Source organism: Cyphomyrmex costatus, unplaced genomic scaffold, assembly GCF_001594065.2.
Source record: "Cyphomyrmex costatus isolate MS0001 unplaced genomic scaffold, Ccosl1.0 scaffold69, whole genome shotgun sequence".
In the NCBI taxonomy this organism is placed as follows: Eukaryota; Metazoa; Arthropoda; class Insecta; order Hymenoptera; family Formicidae; genus Cyphomyrmex; species Cyphomyrmex costatus.
The window spans coordinates 2844735-2861289 of record NW_017280255.1 but is presented as its reverse complement, the minus strand read 5'-3'; the positions used below and the strand labels follow the sequence as shown (position 1 = coordinate 2861289).

At 33.8% G+C, this 16555-nt stretch overlaps 1 protein-coding gene across 1 annotated transcript in view; it reads right to left on the bottom strand.

Annotated features, from left to right (window-relative positions):
* Window positions 1–16266, bottom strand: part of p130CAS (Serine_rich_CAS and FAT-like_CAS_C domain-containing protein p130CAS) — a 63371-nt gene extending 47105 nt beyond the window's left edge. Inside the window, exon 1 of the mRNA XM_018547951.1 lies at window positions 16222–16266. Coding sequence (XP_018403453.1) covers window positions 16222–16266 — 45 coding nt within the window. The remainder of the gene's footprint in view (window positions 1–16221) is intronic.
* Window positions 16267–16555: the final 289 nt, after the last annotated feature.

Genomic DNA, 16555 nt, shown 5'->3' with positions numbered 1-16555 from the left:
GCAAACGAAAATTCCAACTGAGCATTCGTGAGCAAACGATGAACAAACGAATACATGAAGAAAAAAATCGATTTTTTAATATTGGGGGGCCAGCTTCACACGGGTATAATATTATAAAATGCTATATATAATTCGATTCTGATATTATCTATATATGCATTAAAATTAATCAATTCTCTTCTTAGATTCGCTTTAATTTACGGTCAAATTTTCAGCGTGAAAAATACAATTTAAATAAAGTTAAAAGAATAAATAAAAGCCCGTGTAATCAGACAGAAACGTAATAATCTCAGTAAGTGATGGTACTGAAAAAACACGAGATCTCACAAACATAATTTGCATACAGAAAAATTATTCACAAGAAGAGGTACGCGACGCGTGCGTGTGGCAATAAACTGGTTTCCACGACAAATCTCGAGACGGCAACTTCAAAGTATAACTAGAAGAGTGAAATAGAAACACGAGAGAAAGAAAAGCATCGCGAAAAGGAAGGAGCACAGCGTGAACGTGCCTGGCACAAACATTCCGCTTGGAAATCCTACACGCAGAATACAGTTGTAACAACGATGACTTAAAGCACCTCCAAGTATTGTAAGCATACAAACGAGGCGAGTGGATTAACTCGACCACTGCCGTGAGGAATGATGTAATAAAATTACTTGATAGGGGAAGGGTACCTGATAATAAAAATAGATCTGAACTATGTTTAATTAAGTATTCAAATTGAATTAGCTATTATCTTGTCACTAAGATATCAAGAATAAACGATTTTAATAATACAATTTTGATCCAAGATTTATTCTTGATATGAATAAATTAATTCAATTATTACAATATACGTATATATAAATATATACATACGTATAGAATTAAAATACTAAACGTACAAATAATTTCAATTTTCAAGATTTTTAATAAATTATCATTAAATTAACTTTGTAACTATCACGTTAAATTACTGATAAAAAGTATAAATTAATATTCAAGAGAGAGATTAAATAAAATTATCACACAAACGAGTCATTTCGTTATCGATAGCCTTCAATTATATTCTAGTTAAAATTCAAAGCTCGCGTATGATATTTATACGTATATGCTATTTAGATATGCCTGAGGGAACGTAAAATATGCGAATAACTGTTAATAATCCGTTGAGAGCTCGTTATTGCTCAACTTAGATTATGCTAATCGAAAATTTGCAGCGACGTTACAGCAGATGTCTGTAGGACTTGACGAGAACAAGCGGGCAATTAAACCAGACGTGAGTTCCCTCGGATCTCCATTTTCCACTCTTACGAGATTTTAAACCGGAGGGTGTTACAACCCTCCGCCGTCGCACGGCGTGATCGCCCCTGTCTACGAAAGATTAGATTCTGCCTAGAGGGTGGAAGCCTGGAATCTGTTGCAACGTTGCTGGATGATGGAATTCATGTCATTTCATTCCACCCTCACGTCAACGAGAAAATATTGTTTTCTTATTTTCTTTGCCTCTCCCGCGGATGTAGAAATATCGATAAGTTAAATTTCACAATCTCTCGATTACGTGAAACTTCCCTAGACTCGCTTTACGCAGAAAGTTGCAATATCCACGAGTAGATTGATATCAAATTCCAATAATATTAGCCATTCTTCAATAAATTGGAGCAGATATCGAATCATCATATATGTAGAAATTAAAGAGTAAATTTTTACAGTTGACGTTGATTTTTTATTATTTTTGTTGTATATTAATACGTATATATACATGTATATATTTGATTGTGTGTAATAATTTAAAAAGCGGAATAAATAAAGATCGGTGCGAATCGAAACTTACGCGGTACCTTTACATTTGTTCCAAGACGTCACACATGATACTCGTAATTATGAGTGTGTGTCAAACAGAAAATGGATTTTATATCCATTTCGTTCTGAGTGAAACCGACCGTTTCATTGCAAGAAGAGACAATGATTATTGGATTTCTATGAAGATCCTTGAATTAATGCGGGCTGCGGAACACGAGTAGGTAGGTACTTCCTAGTTCGACTCGCAAAGGCCAAATTAGTTTCACCCACATCTGACAAATGTTTCGTCGTTTAACCCACGACCTATCGCCGCTATGGCCGTGGGACGATGATTCATCATGAGATCCATCATGTTATAGCCGAATTATCTCGTTTGATTAATTGATCTTCAGATCTGAAATGCTCTTATATCGACTGGTTCGATTTAAGCATACAGCTAAATAACGAGATTTCAAAAAATACGTAAAAAATATTTTAATCATTCGAATACAGATAATCTTTTACATACATAATTTTATAGTTTATTAATTTACATTTCATTTGTTTACTAGTAGTTTAAATTTCCCTTTTTTACAGAATAAATTTTATTTATACTTGATTTTTTACTCTCCTTCTTTCTCTCTCAACAAATCATTTTTATATATTCTGAACTCAAGTATCAAATAATATTTCGCGTTATATAGATAAAAAAGTTAATCACATTCCGAAGGGGGCAACCATAGAAATAAAAACAATAATCGAGACTTAGAAAATGAACTAAGATAAATTACGCCATTTCTTTCCGTATAATTAATTCCTTCCTATTATTCTCTTTAAGAAGGATAAAGAGGATGAGAGAGGTAGAAACGAGTCCTTTAGCACACATCCGCATTTTGAACAATCGTGCCACTGCTGGTGGTCCCGACCGGTTCAAATAAATACGGATTCCGGAGTTTCTTTTAGAAAAAACTGAATGAAACGTTTACGGAGGTCGCAGGAAGTTGTAAGAAGAGTTAGATTACTTCCCGAGAGGTTTATCAACTTTGGTTACCATTATATAACTTTGCGATAATATATGTGAAATTGTGACCCTGTTTCTGGAAAATAATAACTTTAAAGCTTTCTCCGAATTGTTGTAATTTTGCTATGTGATTAAAATGCGCCAATAACATTATTCTAAGCAGTACTTATGCTCTAATAAATTATCGGAAAGAGAATCTATCGCTCTCGTCTCTCTAAAAGTTTTCTCAGAAAATATGGGTGTAATTTTATATTTTTTATAATCTTATCATATATAAATAAAATAATTTATATATAAAGTAAATTGATAAAATTTTTGTAATTTTAAAGTAAATACAAAATAATTTTACAAGATATTATTTTCAATTGCTGAAAGATTAAAGGTTTCCTAAGTTAGAAGTAAGTATATCTAAAGAACGAGACACTTCAAATTAAAAATAGAAAATTTATTTTGCATTCAGATATGTGAGCTACGAGATTGTGTGGTAAATTGGATCGACTCTCGTTCATATCGCGCTACTGCATCGTAATCCGCGATGGATTCACATGCAAACGTTTTATTTATAATATGTGGTATTAATTCCCACTGAATTCTTTACCGCGGTAAAGAAGACTCTGCAGAAGAAAACGAAACGAGCGGAGATATGATGATCGCAGAACGCGAAGGCAGCAAAGTAGAGAAAATGAAAAAGCAGCACCGCCTGCGGCAGGTAAACCGCGCACCTGCTCTATATAACGTAAGATGCGTCAAACTCGACAATGAAATCTCTTTGAATGGAGAGAGAAAGAAAAAAGAGATCGTGGACGAAAGAGGCTGAGTTGAATAATCTGCTGGATTTCTTGCGCATCTCACGATCTTTTACATGATGCTTCAAGAAAAATTTACCGGAAGATCGGATACAAAAACGTATAGCAAAAATTCAAAAGGAAATTATATAGTTATAATTATTACTTATTAAAAAGTTATACCTTTATATCAGCAAAACTCAGAAACATACTTTTATATATGTAATTATATAATGATAAAAAAATATAGTAATTAAGTAAATATAAAATAAAGTATTTAGTATTTTAATATTTTTATATGTATAAATTATATACATATATAATTAGAGTGTCAAGATTTTTAATACGAGATCTACATACATCAATCTTCAATTTCAGAATTGTTCGTTTTCGAACAAGATTTCTGAATATTTTTATTATATGATGATTAATAAAACAGTTTATAATGCATATTTATTGCGAGATTTTTCGTATTGTCCTACGGTGTACGTTCATCGTGATCTCATTTACATTGTAAACGATCACGCGACACGCAACGTCTTACGTCCGTATAATTCCATCGTTCAAACGTACCCTCGCAAAACCCGTCAGCGTTTTTTTCAAACCGCGAACACTATCTGCCTGGCGAAATATAATTAATTGCGAGCCGCGTTTATCGCGTGCTGATGCGTTAACGAGAATACCAAAGTATAGTGAGAAATCAAGACGTATCGCAAATTCCGATCGAAGGCGGGCCGCAGCAACGAAGCCGTGAATAACACGATATTTAAGAAGTAGTGCAATTAGATTCCACGCGAATACGGTGCTTCCTCTTAAAGAACCTTCACGAAAGAACCGCCGGTGCTCAGAAATGTCTTGAAAAGGTGGCGTGTCGAGCCGAGAGGTGTGTGGATGCTCGCGTGTGGACCCCTGAAGACCGTGGGAATCGTTACAGATTATCCTGTATATATGTATCGCCCTATTCTGAATGTAGGTGGATCAATAACCTGACAGATTGCAATCGTGACAGGTACGTCTATAATAAACGAATATATTGACAATGTAACGATGTAAATAAATCGAAAAGTAAATAAATCTCTCTATCTAAACAAAATATCATAACAATATAAACATTGAAATAAAAAGTCTGTAAAAGCAAAATGCTAGGTACAATTGCGGAAATTATTTTATTTTATACCATAACTAATTGAATGTTTCGATCCACAGTTACGGTCCTCTTTAGCAAAAATATTAAAATCAAGGTGTCATAATTTCAATAAAGGAATAGATTGTATACTAAATTTATATTTTGGAGAGCTATAGTATAAAAACAATGTAAATGTATTTTTTATGTTAATAAAGAAATAACCTTCTTTTGGGAAATGCTCGTGGAACGTTACTTTAATTGTCATCTCAAATGTGTTCTATATTTGTTGTATAAATAAGAAAATCAAGTAACAAATGTTTTTGAACTAGTGCACACGATGCAATAAGTTAAAATGAAACAAACGTATATTTATTTCACTTCAACTTATTGCACCGTGTGTACTAGTTTAGACAGTGCAGGAACAAAAAACAGACCCTATGTACGTACCTATAAAACGCAAGATATGCATTGATTTATTATTTAAGAAATAAATGAATGAGATAAATGACTGAAAACCGTAAGAAAAATCGTCATCGTTACGCAATTCCTTGTCTATCTTCATGAAGGACAGTTGGAGACAGTTATGATAGAGCAGATTGTAGTCTGACAACTTGTTGCTAACGAAACGCGAAACGTGCTCAACGAGACAGCAAGAACAATCGATCGGTTGTCAAGATTTCTCACGGAATTTAGCGCAAGATTTTCCAGTCAAGGTTCTTAATATCCTCCCACTAGAGGATTACGCTGCTCCACTACAGGTTATTTATTACAGGCTATATTTTCTTAAGTATTTATAATACTATAATATACTCGATACATATTGCAATACAAATTTATATTAAATCGCTAAAGTTGAATGCGCGTGTGCGCGAATTTCAGCAAATTACACGGATACGATTCAATAGAATGTCTCCAATACTATCCGATATGATATCGATCTGTCGTGACAATCTACGGTCCAGTGGCTACCTTTCGATTAAAACGCTGCTATCAACTGCACAAGTGTCGATAATGGTTTTAAAAGGACCAATGTGTCTCCAAAATGCGATTAAAAGGATTTATGACGACATGAATGTCATTAACAAGTTTTATATGAGATAGTATAATTGAAGTTCGCGATTATCATAATTTATTTGAGTAGACACGAGAATAATTGATATTACAATCGCTTTCTACAAGTTATTCCGCGTTTCTGAGTTTGGAAGAATATATGTCGATTTTCTTTTTCTCAGAAAGTGAGAATATTTCCTGCTGTTGATACTCTTAATATTTAACGAGTTGCAAGAGGAAGAAGTTAGAAAGGGCGGCTTCGGGGCATGTCTACATTTATGTCTCGAGACCGATCGATCGTAGTCTTCTCTCTAGCACCACCTGAGGGTCTTTGCCATTTTGGTCAATGTCATGTCAGGGTGAGAATCCGCTCATGTTTTTCGCCAAAATAATGTGAAGAATAAATACGACTCATGCAATAATATGATATCATTATTTATTTCTCATGTTTCTCTAGCACACAATTAGTGCGTAAATAAAGGATATTAATACTTGTTTAGCCAAATATCTGCGAAGTTCTTTAAGGACAATTTTCAGAAATAGATAAAATCTTACAGGTCGCATAATGTTTATTTAATTTGCATAACATAGAAAATATGATTTTATATTTTCGGCTATAAATTGACGCAAAAAATTCAGGTAAGCCGCATGCGATTCATGGGCCACTGGTTTAAGCTGCGCATCATTGGTCTAAAAAATGAATTTAAAATATTTTGTTATAAATTATATATTATGATATATTATATATGTATTATACTTTGTTATAAAAATTTTAAAAAGCAAATATAATACATATTCATACATTTCATAAATAAATAATTAAAGTAATTGTATTATTTGATATTGTATTTTTAATCCATTTCATTAATTCATACGTATTTTTATAATTCTGCTTATTTGTGTTTTTTACTTCATAAATAATTTGTGTTTTTCAAAAGTATAATTTTTGAAATAATACTCCTATAAGTTGCTTTAAATAAAATATTCCTATAGAAAATGATGGAACTCGTCACTGAATGTACAGTTCGATTTATACCGGTTTACTTTCGTTTCGCGATCGCAAAGTCTGCATGCCGATTGACGAACATATATTTACGCCCCACTCGATGACCACAAAAAGTGGGGGGACCGGCAGACCCCCCTCGTTCTTCGTCTTGACTCCGGAACCGACACACTCACCTTTCTCCAATGAGCGGCAGGTAACCATGAGTGCAGCTAACGGTAAATTAAATCGCATTAAAATACGCAGAGGAGCGGGTGGTGGAGGTTTTTAACAGGCGGGGCACGGGGCACTCTCGCCCCTAATTACACCACTGTCGACCGCGAAATCTCATTAAGCCACTGGCCGATGAGAAGAAACCACCGACGAGCTTTTCAAGCCTTAAGCTACTACATCTCTCTTTTTTTTTTATCAAACTAATTGCGATGCTGCCGTGAAGAAGGCAAGGCTTTTTAATATGCATAACGCCCAAAATTATTGTGTTAAAGTCATCAGAGCATTGATATGGTATTATCAAACAGGTTCAGAAATTTTGCAAAAATTAAACTTTATTAATTGTCGGTGAATGAATAAGTGGAATATAATGGTAAAATAATTAAATTCTTCAAAAATTAAAAAAATATGTTGTTTAATTAACCTTATTAAAATATTTGTGGTATGAAAGATTACTTTTTTAAATTATAATAAATTATAATTACTATGAAAAAATTTTCTTGTACATCTCTTTATTATTTACTTAATTTGTTTATTTTAGCTTTTTCTGTAGAATATAATATTAGTATTTCGATTCTTTCTTAGCCACGCAACACAAGGTTTTTTTAATACATTTCAATTTTATAAAAGCTAATTGTAACGTAAATAAAGACGTAATAAAGTGCTTTACGTGTACTACGAAGAAGGTGTCAAGCTATTTCTGCAAGCATCGCGTTATTCAAAGAAGGACAATAAACACAGAACAAAGAGCAAGGTAATGAAATCTCGCCGCTGCACGTTCGCTATGGTAAGCAAGCATGGCAGTTATAACTAGTTACACAACCTTTTCTCATGTAAGTGCGCCGACTGTCGCTGCTACTCTAATCGCATCGAATTATTTAGAGTTAATATACGGCTTTGAGACTCTTGCCTCATACAGATAGGTTGTCTTTGATTTAATTAGACTGAAAAATTAGTAATTAATCCAGGATACATGGAAAGCGACAGTGCCTAGCTACTTTGCACGACACGATACAATTATCATGACAACGATTTAGATAACGCACTCTAATTTATTAATCCGAAAGACTCTCGCGCGAGTTAAGAAATTTAATAAATCAAATCTCCCTTGAATATGTACAACGAGGGCTGCAAATCTAATTATAACGTTCGCCAGAGTTATGCTTCAGCACGATATAAAATTGTTTTCACCTTCATTTACATAACTAGACTTTACGATTTATACTTGCAAACATGCGAGATGATCGGAACGATCGTTCAAATTTTTTCAATAACATTAATTTTATCTTTACCCATCTGCTTCAATATATATTTTCTTTTGCATTAAAAAAATTAAATTGATTTATTTTTTCTCTTTTGATAAAGTAAGAGTCAACCTACTTTCATGAGAATATCTTTTTGCCTTTTCTCCTATCTATTATCATAAAAGCGTATTAATTTATAGGAGATAAAAGGCAAAGGGGATGATCAAAGGGCTTCGGTTTCGGTTATGAAGCAAATACGTTCCATCGGGATTTTTAACTTAACTGTTCAATCAAATTTTTGTTCGTTAAAATTTTTGAAGTTTAATTTCAGAGCGGGACGATTTTGCTCCGCCTTAATATCCACGGTACGATGCGTATATCGATCGATCGATCGATCATTATCACGAGTCATAGATGAATGTACCTATTACGATGCTTTTACGGCAGCTATAATCAAGCGATCGTTTTCGTTATTAGGAAAGCGGATAGTTGACTGGATTATGGGCGCAAGTAATCTTTTGGAAAAATCTTATCAAGCGTAACGCATCCCGTTTAAACTGGTTTCAAGATTATAAAAATATATTATATGCGCATGGATAGATACATTCAAAAGCCACAGCTGGATATTTAAGTTTCCGCATTGGATATAGTTTCATCTATATCGATAATAAAAGATATATAAATTGTCGAGAATAATCACAAAATATATACGATACTAGCCATTATATTTTACGATCATTGAAACTATTCACGTAATTACAGATTTAATCATGTTTTAACTACCAGTAAAACTATATACAATACGAAATATAATATCTTTCCAAGATAAATATATTCTCTTTGTAAATATTTAATTAAGTGAAATTATATTTAATTTATGTATAATATATAAGTATAATATATATATATGTATAATATATATATATATTTCCGGATTATAATTGTATTTTGATATAATAAACAATTTCTTTAAATATATTTTTATATAGTTCATCAATGTATTATATTTTAATGAAAAAGATAATGTAATATATGTATATAATTTCAATAAAAAAAATTTTACAATTTTTTGCAATGATAAAACGACCTGTATTTACGAAAAAATATATGTGAATTTAAATCTTTTGTGGCAATAACACTTTCGTATAATACCTGCTTTTTATTCTGAAGGTTCACCTAGACCACGATACAATTGGTACACCTGGCAATGTACCTGGAAGTTTAAATTTAGCGATAGCATCAACGCGTAACGTGATCAACATGAAACATCGTACGTGGAAGATATCAAATCTGCAATCATTAAAAATTCCCTGTTCTCGGTTTTCTTAATCGCGCAAACAACCCTGGATTTTTTTCTCACGTTTGTACTAGATATATTAAAACACGTTATTTTGTATCCTGTTTCTCACGATGTATTAAAAAAAAATCTAAGCAATTATTAGATTTTCTTCCGGAAAGTTTCCTCTTTCCGAAGCGAAAAGATAAAGAAACACGTTAACGTTTAGCAATTCTAATATTACATAATACGATAATACTAATATTATTGTAGATATAAATTACACTGAGAAAAATTATTTGATTGAAAATAGGCAAACCAGAAAATTCTAATTAAATCAATCAAATCTCGGTATCTCAGAATTTTAGTAGATTTAATCAGAAAATTCTAGTTGAGAGAGAGAGAGACTACCGGGATTTTGATTGAATTAGAATTTTCTGGTTTGTTCATTTTCAATCAAACCATTTTTCTTAATATATTGCAGTAATACTGTTGTTACTACGAGTATATTTCCGATGCAAGATACACGTATTGATCGCGCATCTTTATTCACATTTGATACGCTAACTTCTTAATAGCACATGCATAATATCTTCAATATTTGTAGCTTCATTTTCAAACTATATTAACGTCATGTATATCATATTGTCTGCCTCTGCCTGTATCCCTCTGTCATTTCTAACACGAAAACTATGTATTTGCAGATTCTCTCTGTTTCTGTCGGAAAAGGTTTAATTCTGGCGGTGCGTTCCTGACGCGTTTAATCTCGCAACAATGCATTATTCGCTATGAGGTCGACTTGCAGCTTCTGTGAAGACCGTGGCATCGATGTCGTTTGCATAAAGCGGTATTTGCATAGAACACGCATGACGGAGTCGCGCGATTATGAGAATGCCAACGATGAGCGTAACGCTATCATCGCAATGCGCTGATACTGCGCTCTAAGCGTAATCGTTTCTGCAAATATCATCCTTAATCTTCAACATGGGAGTGGTCGCGCGGGATTAATCTCGTCTTGCCAGTGTTCGTACGTCCAGCAACTTCATGAGGTACCGTCATTTAAATGGAAGGACTAGTCACAGAAATAGCTTGTACCTCGGCTTGTACAGTCGCGTCGTCGATTATGTTGATGGTCCGGAAGGCCGATAATGTAGCAACCATTTTGCAAATAGATGTGGCGATTGTTAGAATCGACTGCGAGACTGATGAAACCGTTAATGCCCGTTCCCACAGATGCAGAGTGACTTTAATCTCGGTTCAACTTATTCTTCATCTTTTTCTAGTTCTAATGCCCGTTTCCATCAATATAGATTAGCTTTAATCTCTCTGTTCAACTTACTCTCCAACTTTTTTTTTCTTCTAATGCCAGTTTCCATCAATATAGATTAACTTCAATCTCAGTTCAATTTACTTTTCATCTTTTTCTAGTTCTAAAAATTAGAAAAAGAGATAAAGTAAGGTTAAACCAAGATTAAAGTTAATCTGTATTGGACAAAATAGACATAAGAATTAATAAGTTAAACTGAGATTAAAGTTAATCTACATTAATAGAAACTCTAAAATCAAAATATTTATTCGATATTTTATTTCAGCATGTCGATCTATAAAATGTACAAAAATATGCTTTTTTTAATTTACTTTAAACTAGACAAATCTTCATAACATGGCTAAACAGTAACATATTGAAATGAAACGAAATGTATTTTATAGAGGACACAAATAATACATTCATGACTTTTAATTGAAAATTTAAAATAACCTTCTTTACAAAAAAAATGTCAAATATCGTTTAAAGAAGCCATTTTTGAACATTAAACTCAATTTTTTATTCAAAAATCCATAAGAAACAACTAATTCGGTTTGCAGTAATTTTTTACCGTAAACTAGCGCATTTTTTCGATGAAAAAGCAGCGTTGACTGAATCAAAAACTCGTCGGTGAATGACTCAATAGGATAATTATTACGATCTACGTTCCGCACGATTGCGACCGTATATCTCCGCGAGTACCGTCGCGCACGAGGTGTCGCCTTGTTTAACATTGGCTTTCGAAACAATCGATAAGGTCCGCCTCAAGAATTCTCTCGTGGAGTACGTCACGCACCTTCCACGAATGATAAACCTGAGCGGAACAGCGCGCGGTCTCGGAAGAGGAGGCACCTACGACGAAATCATACGTGGACAAACAGACGTGGTGAAACGTGCTGTGCCTTTCCTCTCTCGAGTCATCGGAAATACGCGGAAAAGTCAATGCCACTCGTGCGAACGAGCGCAAGAAACCGGCCCGGTCGCGTCTCGTGCGAGAAACTCGTTTGAAACTCTGATTAAAATTTAATTCAACGACAATTCCGTATCTTAAAAAGATAGGAAATTATCTAAAACGAAATATTAATAGGTCGCCCCGTTCATTTAATCCTTTAGATTTAAAATATACATTTCTACATACATAATATATGTATATAACATCGCAAAACTGTTTTTCTTGAAATCAACAAGATTAATTATTTCTACGATGAAAATGAGTTTTTAATAAAGTAGATAATTAAAAAAATAATCGTAGATTCATTTACAGATTTAAAATTATTAGTTTATAACTATATAATAATTCTTTGATAACAAGTTTATAATGTTATAAATGCATTGAAAAATTCTTTGATTATAATTAATTAATTTGCTTTCGATTGATTAATTTGATACTTGAAAGTAAAACATTTGTAGCGATAAGAATAAATTGCACTCTAAATTTTACATTTGTTTATCGTTTAATATTGCGTGATAAATTACGTCATGTTGTTGCACGACTTTAATTTCTGACCTAGCGAAATTCGGTCTGGGGTAACCGATCGGTATTTCGAAACCGACATGCTTCGGCGATAAGTGAAAAATGTATGGCAGAATTGTTTCGCAGTAATTACAGCAATTTTAGCATACTCGATTCAGGCACGTTACGGCAAATTTCAATAACACGTTTATTATTACATAAAATGTATTATAATTATTGCTCAGATCGATTTTTGATTCAATACGTGACATACGTATCTCAGTAGATTCATCATGATTATATAAGAATAAAAACTCAGCAGCGATCAATGAATCTTTATCGCGAAGGAATATCTCACGTTGTCTTTAAACAATTTATTGACAAAGGATTATCGATTCATGATTCACCTGTTAGAGCCCGATAAGCTTCTTAAAAGTTACATCTGTTCTTTAACTTTTTAAAACAATTGCAGATTTAATCCTCTAGAACGTCAAAAATTTATGTTAATTAACAGACGAAAGATTTCTTATATGTATAATTGACGTACACTTTTTATAATTTAAATTATACCTCTTTCCCGTCGTAAAAAAATTCAATGCCAGGGAAAGATACCTATATATTATGGAAAGGAATTTTTTTAACCCTGGTCTCCACTCGATCGATTATATCACGTGTAAGAGAACAGCATAAAGGAAGATAAACCACTCGAGCCACTTTGCATGATAAAATGTCAATGTTGTCGATATAGCGTTGTCTGCTGTAAGCAGACCTTGGCAAAGCCTTCTGGTTATTATCGATCATATATAGTTTATCTCTCATTATTATTTCCTTTTCATCATACAAAGTGACATATAGAACCTGTTATACGTATTGTTTGGAAACTAAAGTTCCTCGTAAACACTAGGAAAAGTACTCGAATCGTGCCCAACACGAAAAGTATAGTTTATCCACTTTATCCGCACAGACACGTGTTTTATTATCAGTTCCGAATAACTGGGAAATTTTTATAAGAAGTAAATGTATTATTTAACCAACTACTCATCCACCTATAAATTATACTTGTAGAAAAATTTATTTGAATCTAAATAAAAAATTAGTGTTTATTTTAAAATGTTACAAATATGTAAAACAAAAACATATTGAATTAAAAATAACTTTCAAAAATTTCTAATTTTTCAGTGTTTAAAAAATTCGCCTTATTTAATTCACGAAATGTCATGCATAATATTACAAAATTAAATTACATAATCAAAAAAAGGCTGTACTACAAAATTAAATTACATAATGAAGGTAACAAAGTGCTTCAGAAAAAATAATTTTTATTTATACGAAAATAATAATTTTGCTGAAATACGTAAAAATTTAGTTAGAAAATAATTTTGTTCGACCACGAAAATAATTACGTAGGATGGCTCAAGCTCAAGTTGGATGGAACGTCTAAACTGTTTACAAATCATTAAGCTTGAGTGTCTTACATATAGTTTTTTTGTGTTAATCCAACAATATTATTTTTATAGGTATTTATGTAGCTAAATTTTTACATACTTCTGCAAAACATTCTTTCCTTATAACATCTTTATATCACTTTAATGTTAATGTCAGAACTAAAAAGTCTGTTTCTTACCCGAAACTGGTAAGAATATATTTAAAAATCTAAAATAAAAAAGTATTAAAATAAAAAAAACTTCAAATAATTTCAAATTTACCAATACTTCATCAAACACTTCTCTTTCTCGCAAAATTTTATACATGGTACTACAAAATCAAATATATATAATTCAGATAAAGTTGTAACGAGACTTATTTCAAAGGAAACAAATTCTTGCTTAGATGCCATAACATCTCTTGAGATGCATCACAACTATATTAATGTCAGTTGCTGAACTATTCTAGGATTAGAGTTGTGAGATTGCGCCAAACTTCTTCGCGGCGAGAATCAAGCAAACGGACAAAGTTTTAATTAAAATTTCCGGAATAGCCAAAATGGAGATACTATCTGTTATGTGAGAATTCAAAAGCGCTTTTGAGCTAACATTACCTATGTTCGCGGCCGTATCGCGTGCGAATATCATTTATTATCGTCGGTTATTTCTTTCCGAGGTTGATCGCGATCTAGTCTGCGATTTGGAGCGATTTTAAGACGATTATTTCGTTCGGATGCCGCCGAGCCATGACAGGATACCGAGGCTAATCAATTTCTGCCGCGTGGAACATCCGCTTGTATAACGGAGCTTTAAACACCATATAACATGCGGGCTCCTCGAATTAATCGCGTGCGATTGTAGCGGAACGGAAATGTGAAATAATTTAACCGCGAATAATTGCTAAATTCAGGCAGCGTACTCTCATGTAAAATATCGTTAAATATCTCTTTCCCAGATTCTCCGCGAAATGCAACGCGAAACTTCGGAGTAACTTTGGAAAATGAAGCCAGTCATTGAAACCGGTTTGCTGCCGGAGTCCAATTCTCGTTATCGTGAGATAAAGATGAAAGAAAATTTACGCCATTTTCTGCTTCGAGATCAATCCTTTAATTCATCTCATATATCGTTTAAAATGTTTTATTATTAAACCTTCTGTCAGCAATGTGAAATGTTCACCCTTCGTCAACATGTTGAAACTATTGAAATTGTCAAACTTCAATTGTGTATATAGATTTTTATATCGTTCTAGATTGTAAAAATCTAAAAGAATTCTTACATACTTATAAAAGCTAACGAAATTTTGTTGTCGTAGAAGCGATGGATGGTATTTTATTTATCTTTTATAGATTTAAACCTATACTACAATTCATAATAATAAAGAAAAATGTGTCTTTAAAGTCTAAAGCTTGCTGCACCCAACGCACGTTTTTTTTCTCCGTCAAATTTTACTTGCGTTTTAATAAAAATTACTAGAAATTCTTGAAGTTTGCATTACTTAAAATTCAGCTGCGTGGTGCAATTCTAGTAATGTATTAAAACGCGAGCAATTCAGCAGGAATAATATCGTGTGCAGCTGTTTTAACATTGCCGGCGAAGGGTTAATAGTACGGCAAAAAAAAAATGGAATAGAGCGAAGTGTGTGAACTAGATAGAATAATAATTTTCATCGCGAGTGACAATGGCTACGTTTATACCGTGCATTTAGGCCGCGGCCTAAACAATAGATGTTCTTGTTTATCCTGTAAATTAAACAAAAACACCTATCGTATGGGTCGCGGACTAAGTGCACGGTGTAAACGTAGCCAATGTCACGAAAGATTAACGAGATATGTGCTGATGTCGGAAAAAAAACTTCCTTCGATATCCTCGCGTTCTAACGTTCGGGACACGTATTATAGAATTGTGCGGATTCCGATCGGAATCACTCCGTTTACTTAAGAGAAAACGCAATAAAAATCTAGGAAATAATTAAACAATTCCAATCGAAATATTTCCACAATATGTACCCAGACAACTTTTGAAATGCCAAAGCATGAAATATTTTTTTATGCGAGTCTTCTTTTTAATATTTCAATGAAGTACTTCAGAACTATTTTCTAAACATATTTTAAAACACTGCATCAAAATTAATATTTCGCAACAATATTTTAAAAATATTATACAAGTATACCGTAGGGAAAAGAATATTTCGAGAAAACTCGGATTTTCCCGGACATATTTATATTTTCGAAATATTTCAAATCTTGCGATATATATATATATATATTTTACAAATATTTCTGAAATACTTCAGGCTGTGTGGAGCGAAGGACGTGGCCCCGTAACGCCGTCGGAAATCGAACTACCTCAATAACTAGAAACGCACTCGGATCCGGAGTAGCTCGTGCGAGCATCGTCACGAGAGCGAAAACGCGGGGGAGACCACGGCGGCGAGCGTCCTGCGAAGATTTGAACTCCAACCGAAATTCCAACCGGCTTGAATCGGCGAGACCGGGCGCCTCCGGTCCAAACGTATATCGCCGCCGCAGCCTCACCGCGTCACAACCGCCACCCGCTTACCTGGTTCAGCGTAGTCGGGATGATGTCAGGTGTCTGCGGCAGCATCGTGGCGGGCGTTGTTGCGTGCCTTGCGAGTACCTCGAATCAGAGCGGTCTACCGGCACGCGCGGCCGGTGACATAATAGAGATCGGCGACGGGTGGCCGACGCGGAAAGAAAACACCTTGACGCGCGTACACACTGTGAGATCGATCACGAGCCGCACTCCGGCCGTCCTCCTCTCACTCACTCCCTGTCTCCTCTCCCTGTCTTTCGCCGCCCTTTCTCTGCTATCGTTCGTATTCGCCACTGTACTCTGGATATAACGCGAATTCACTCGCGGTACTTTGGCGGAA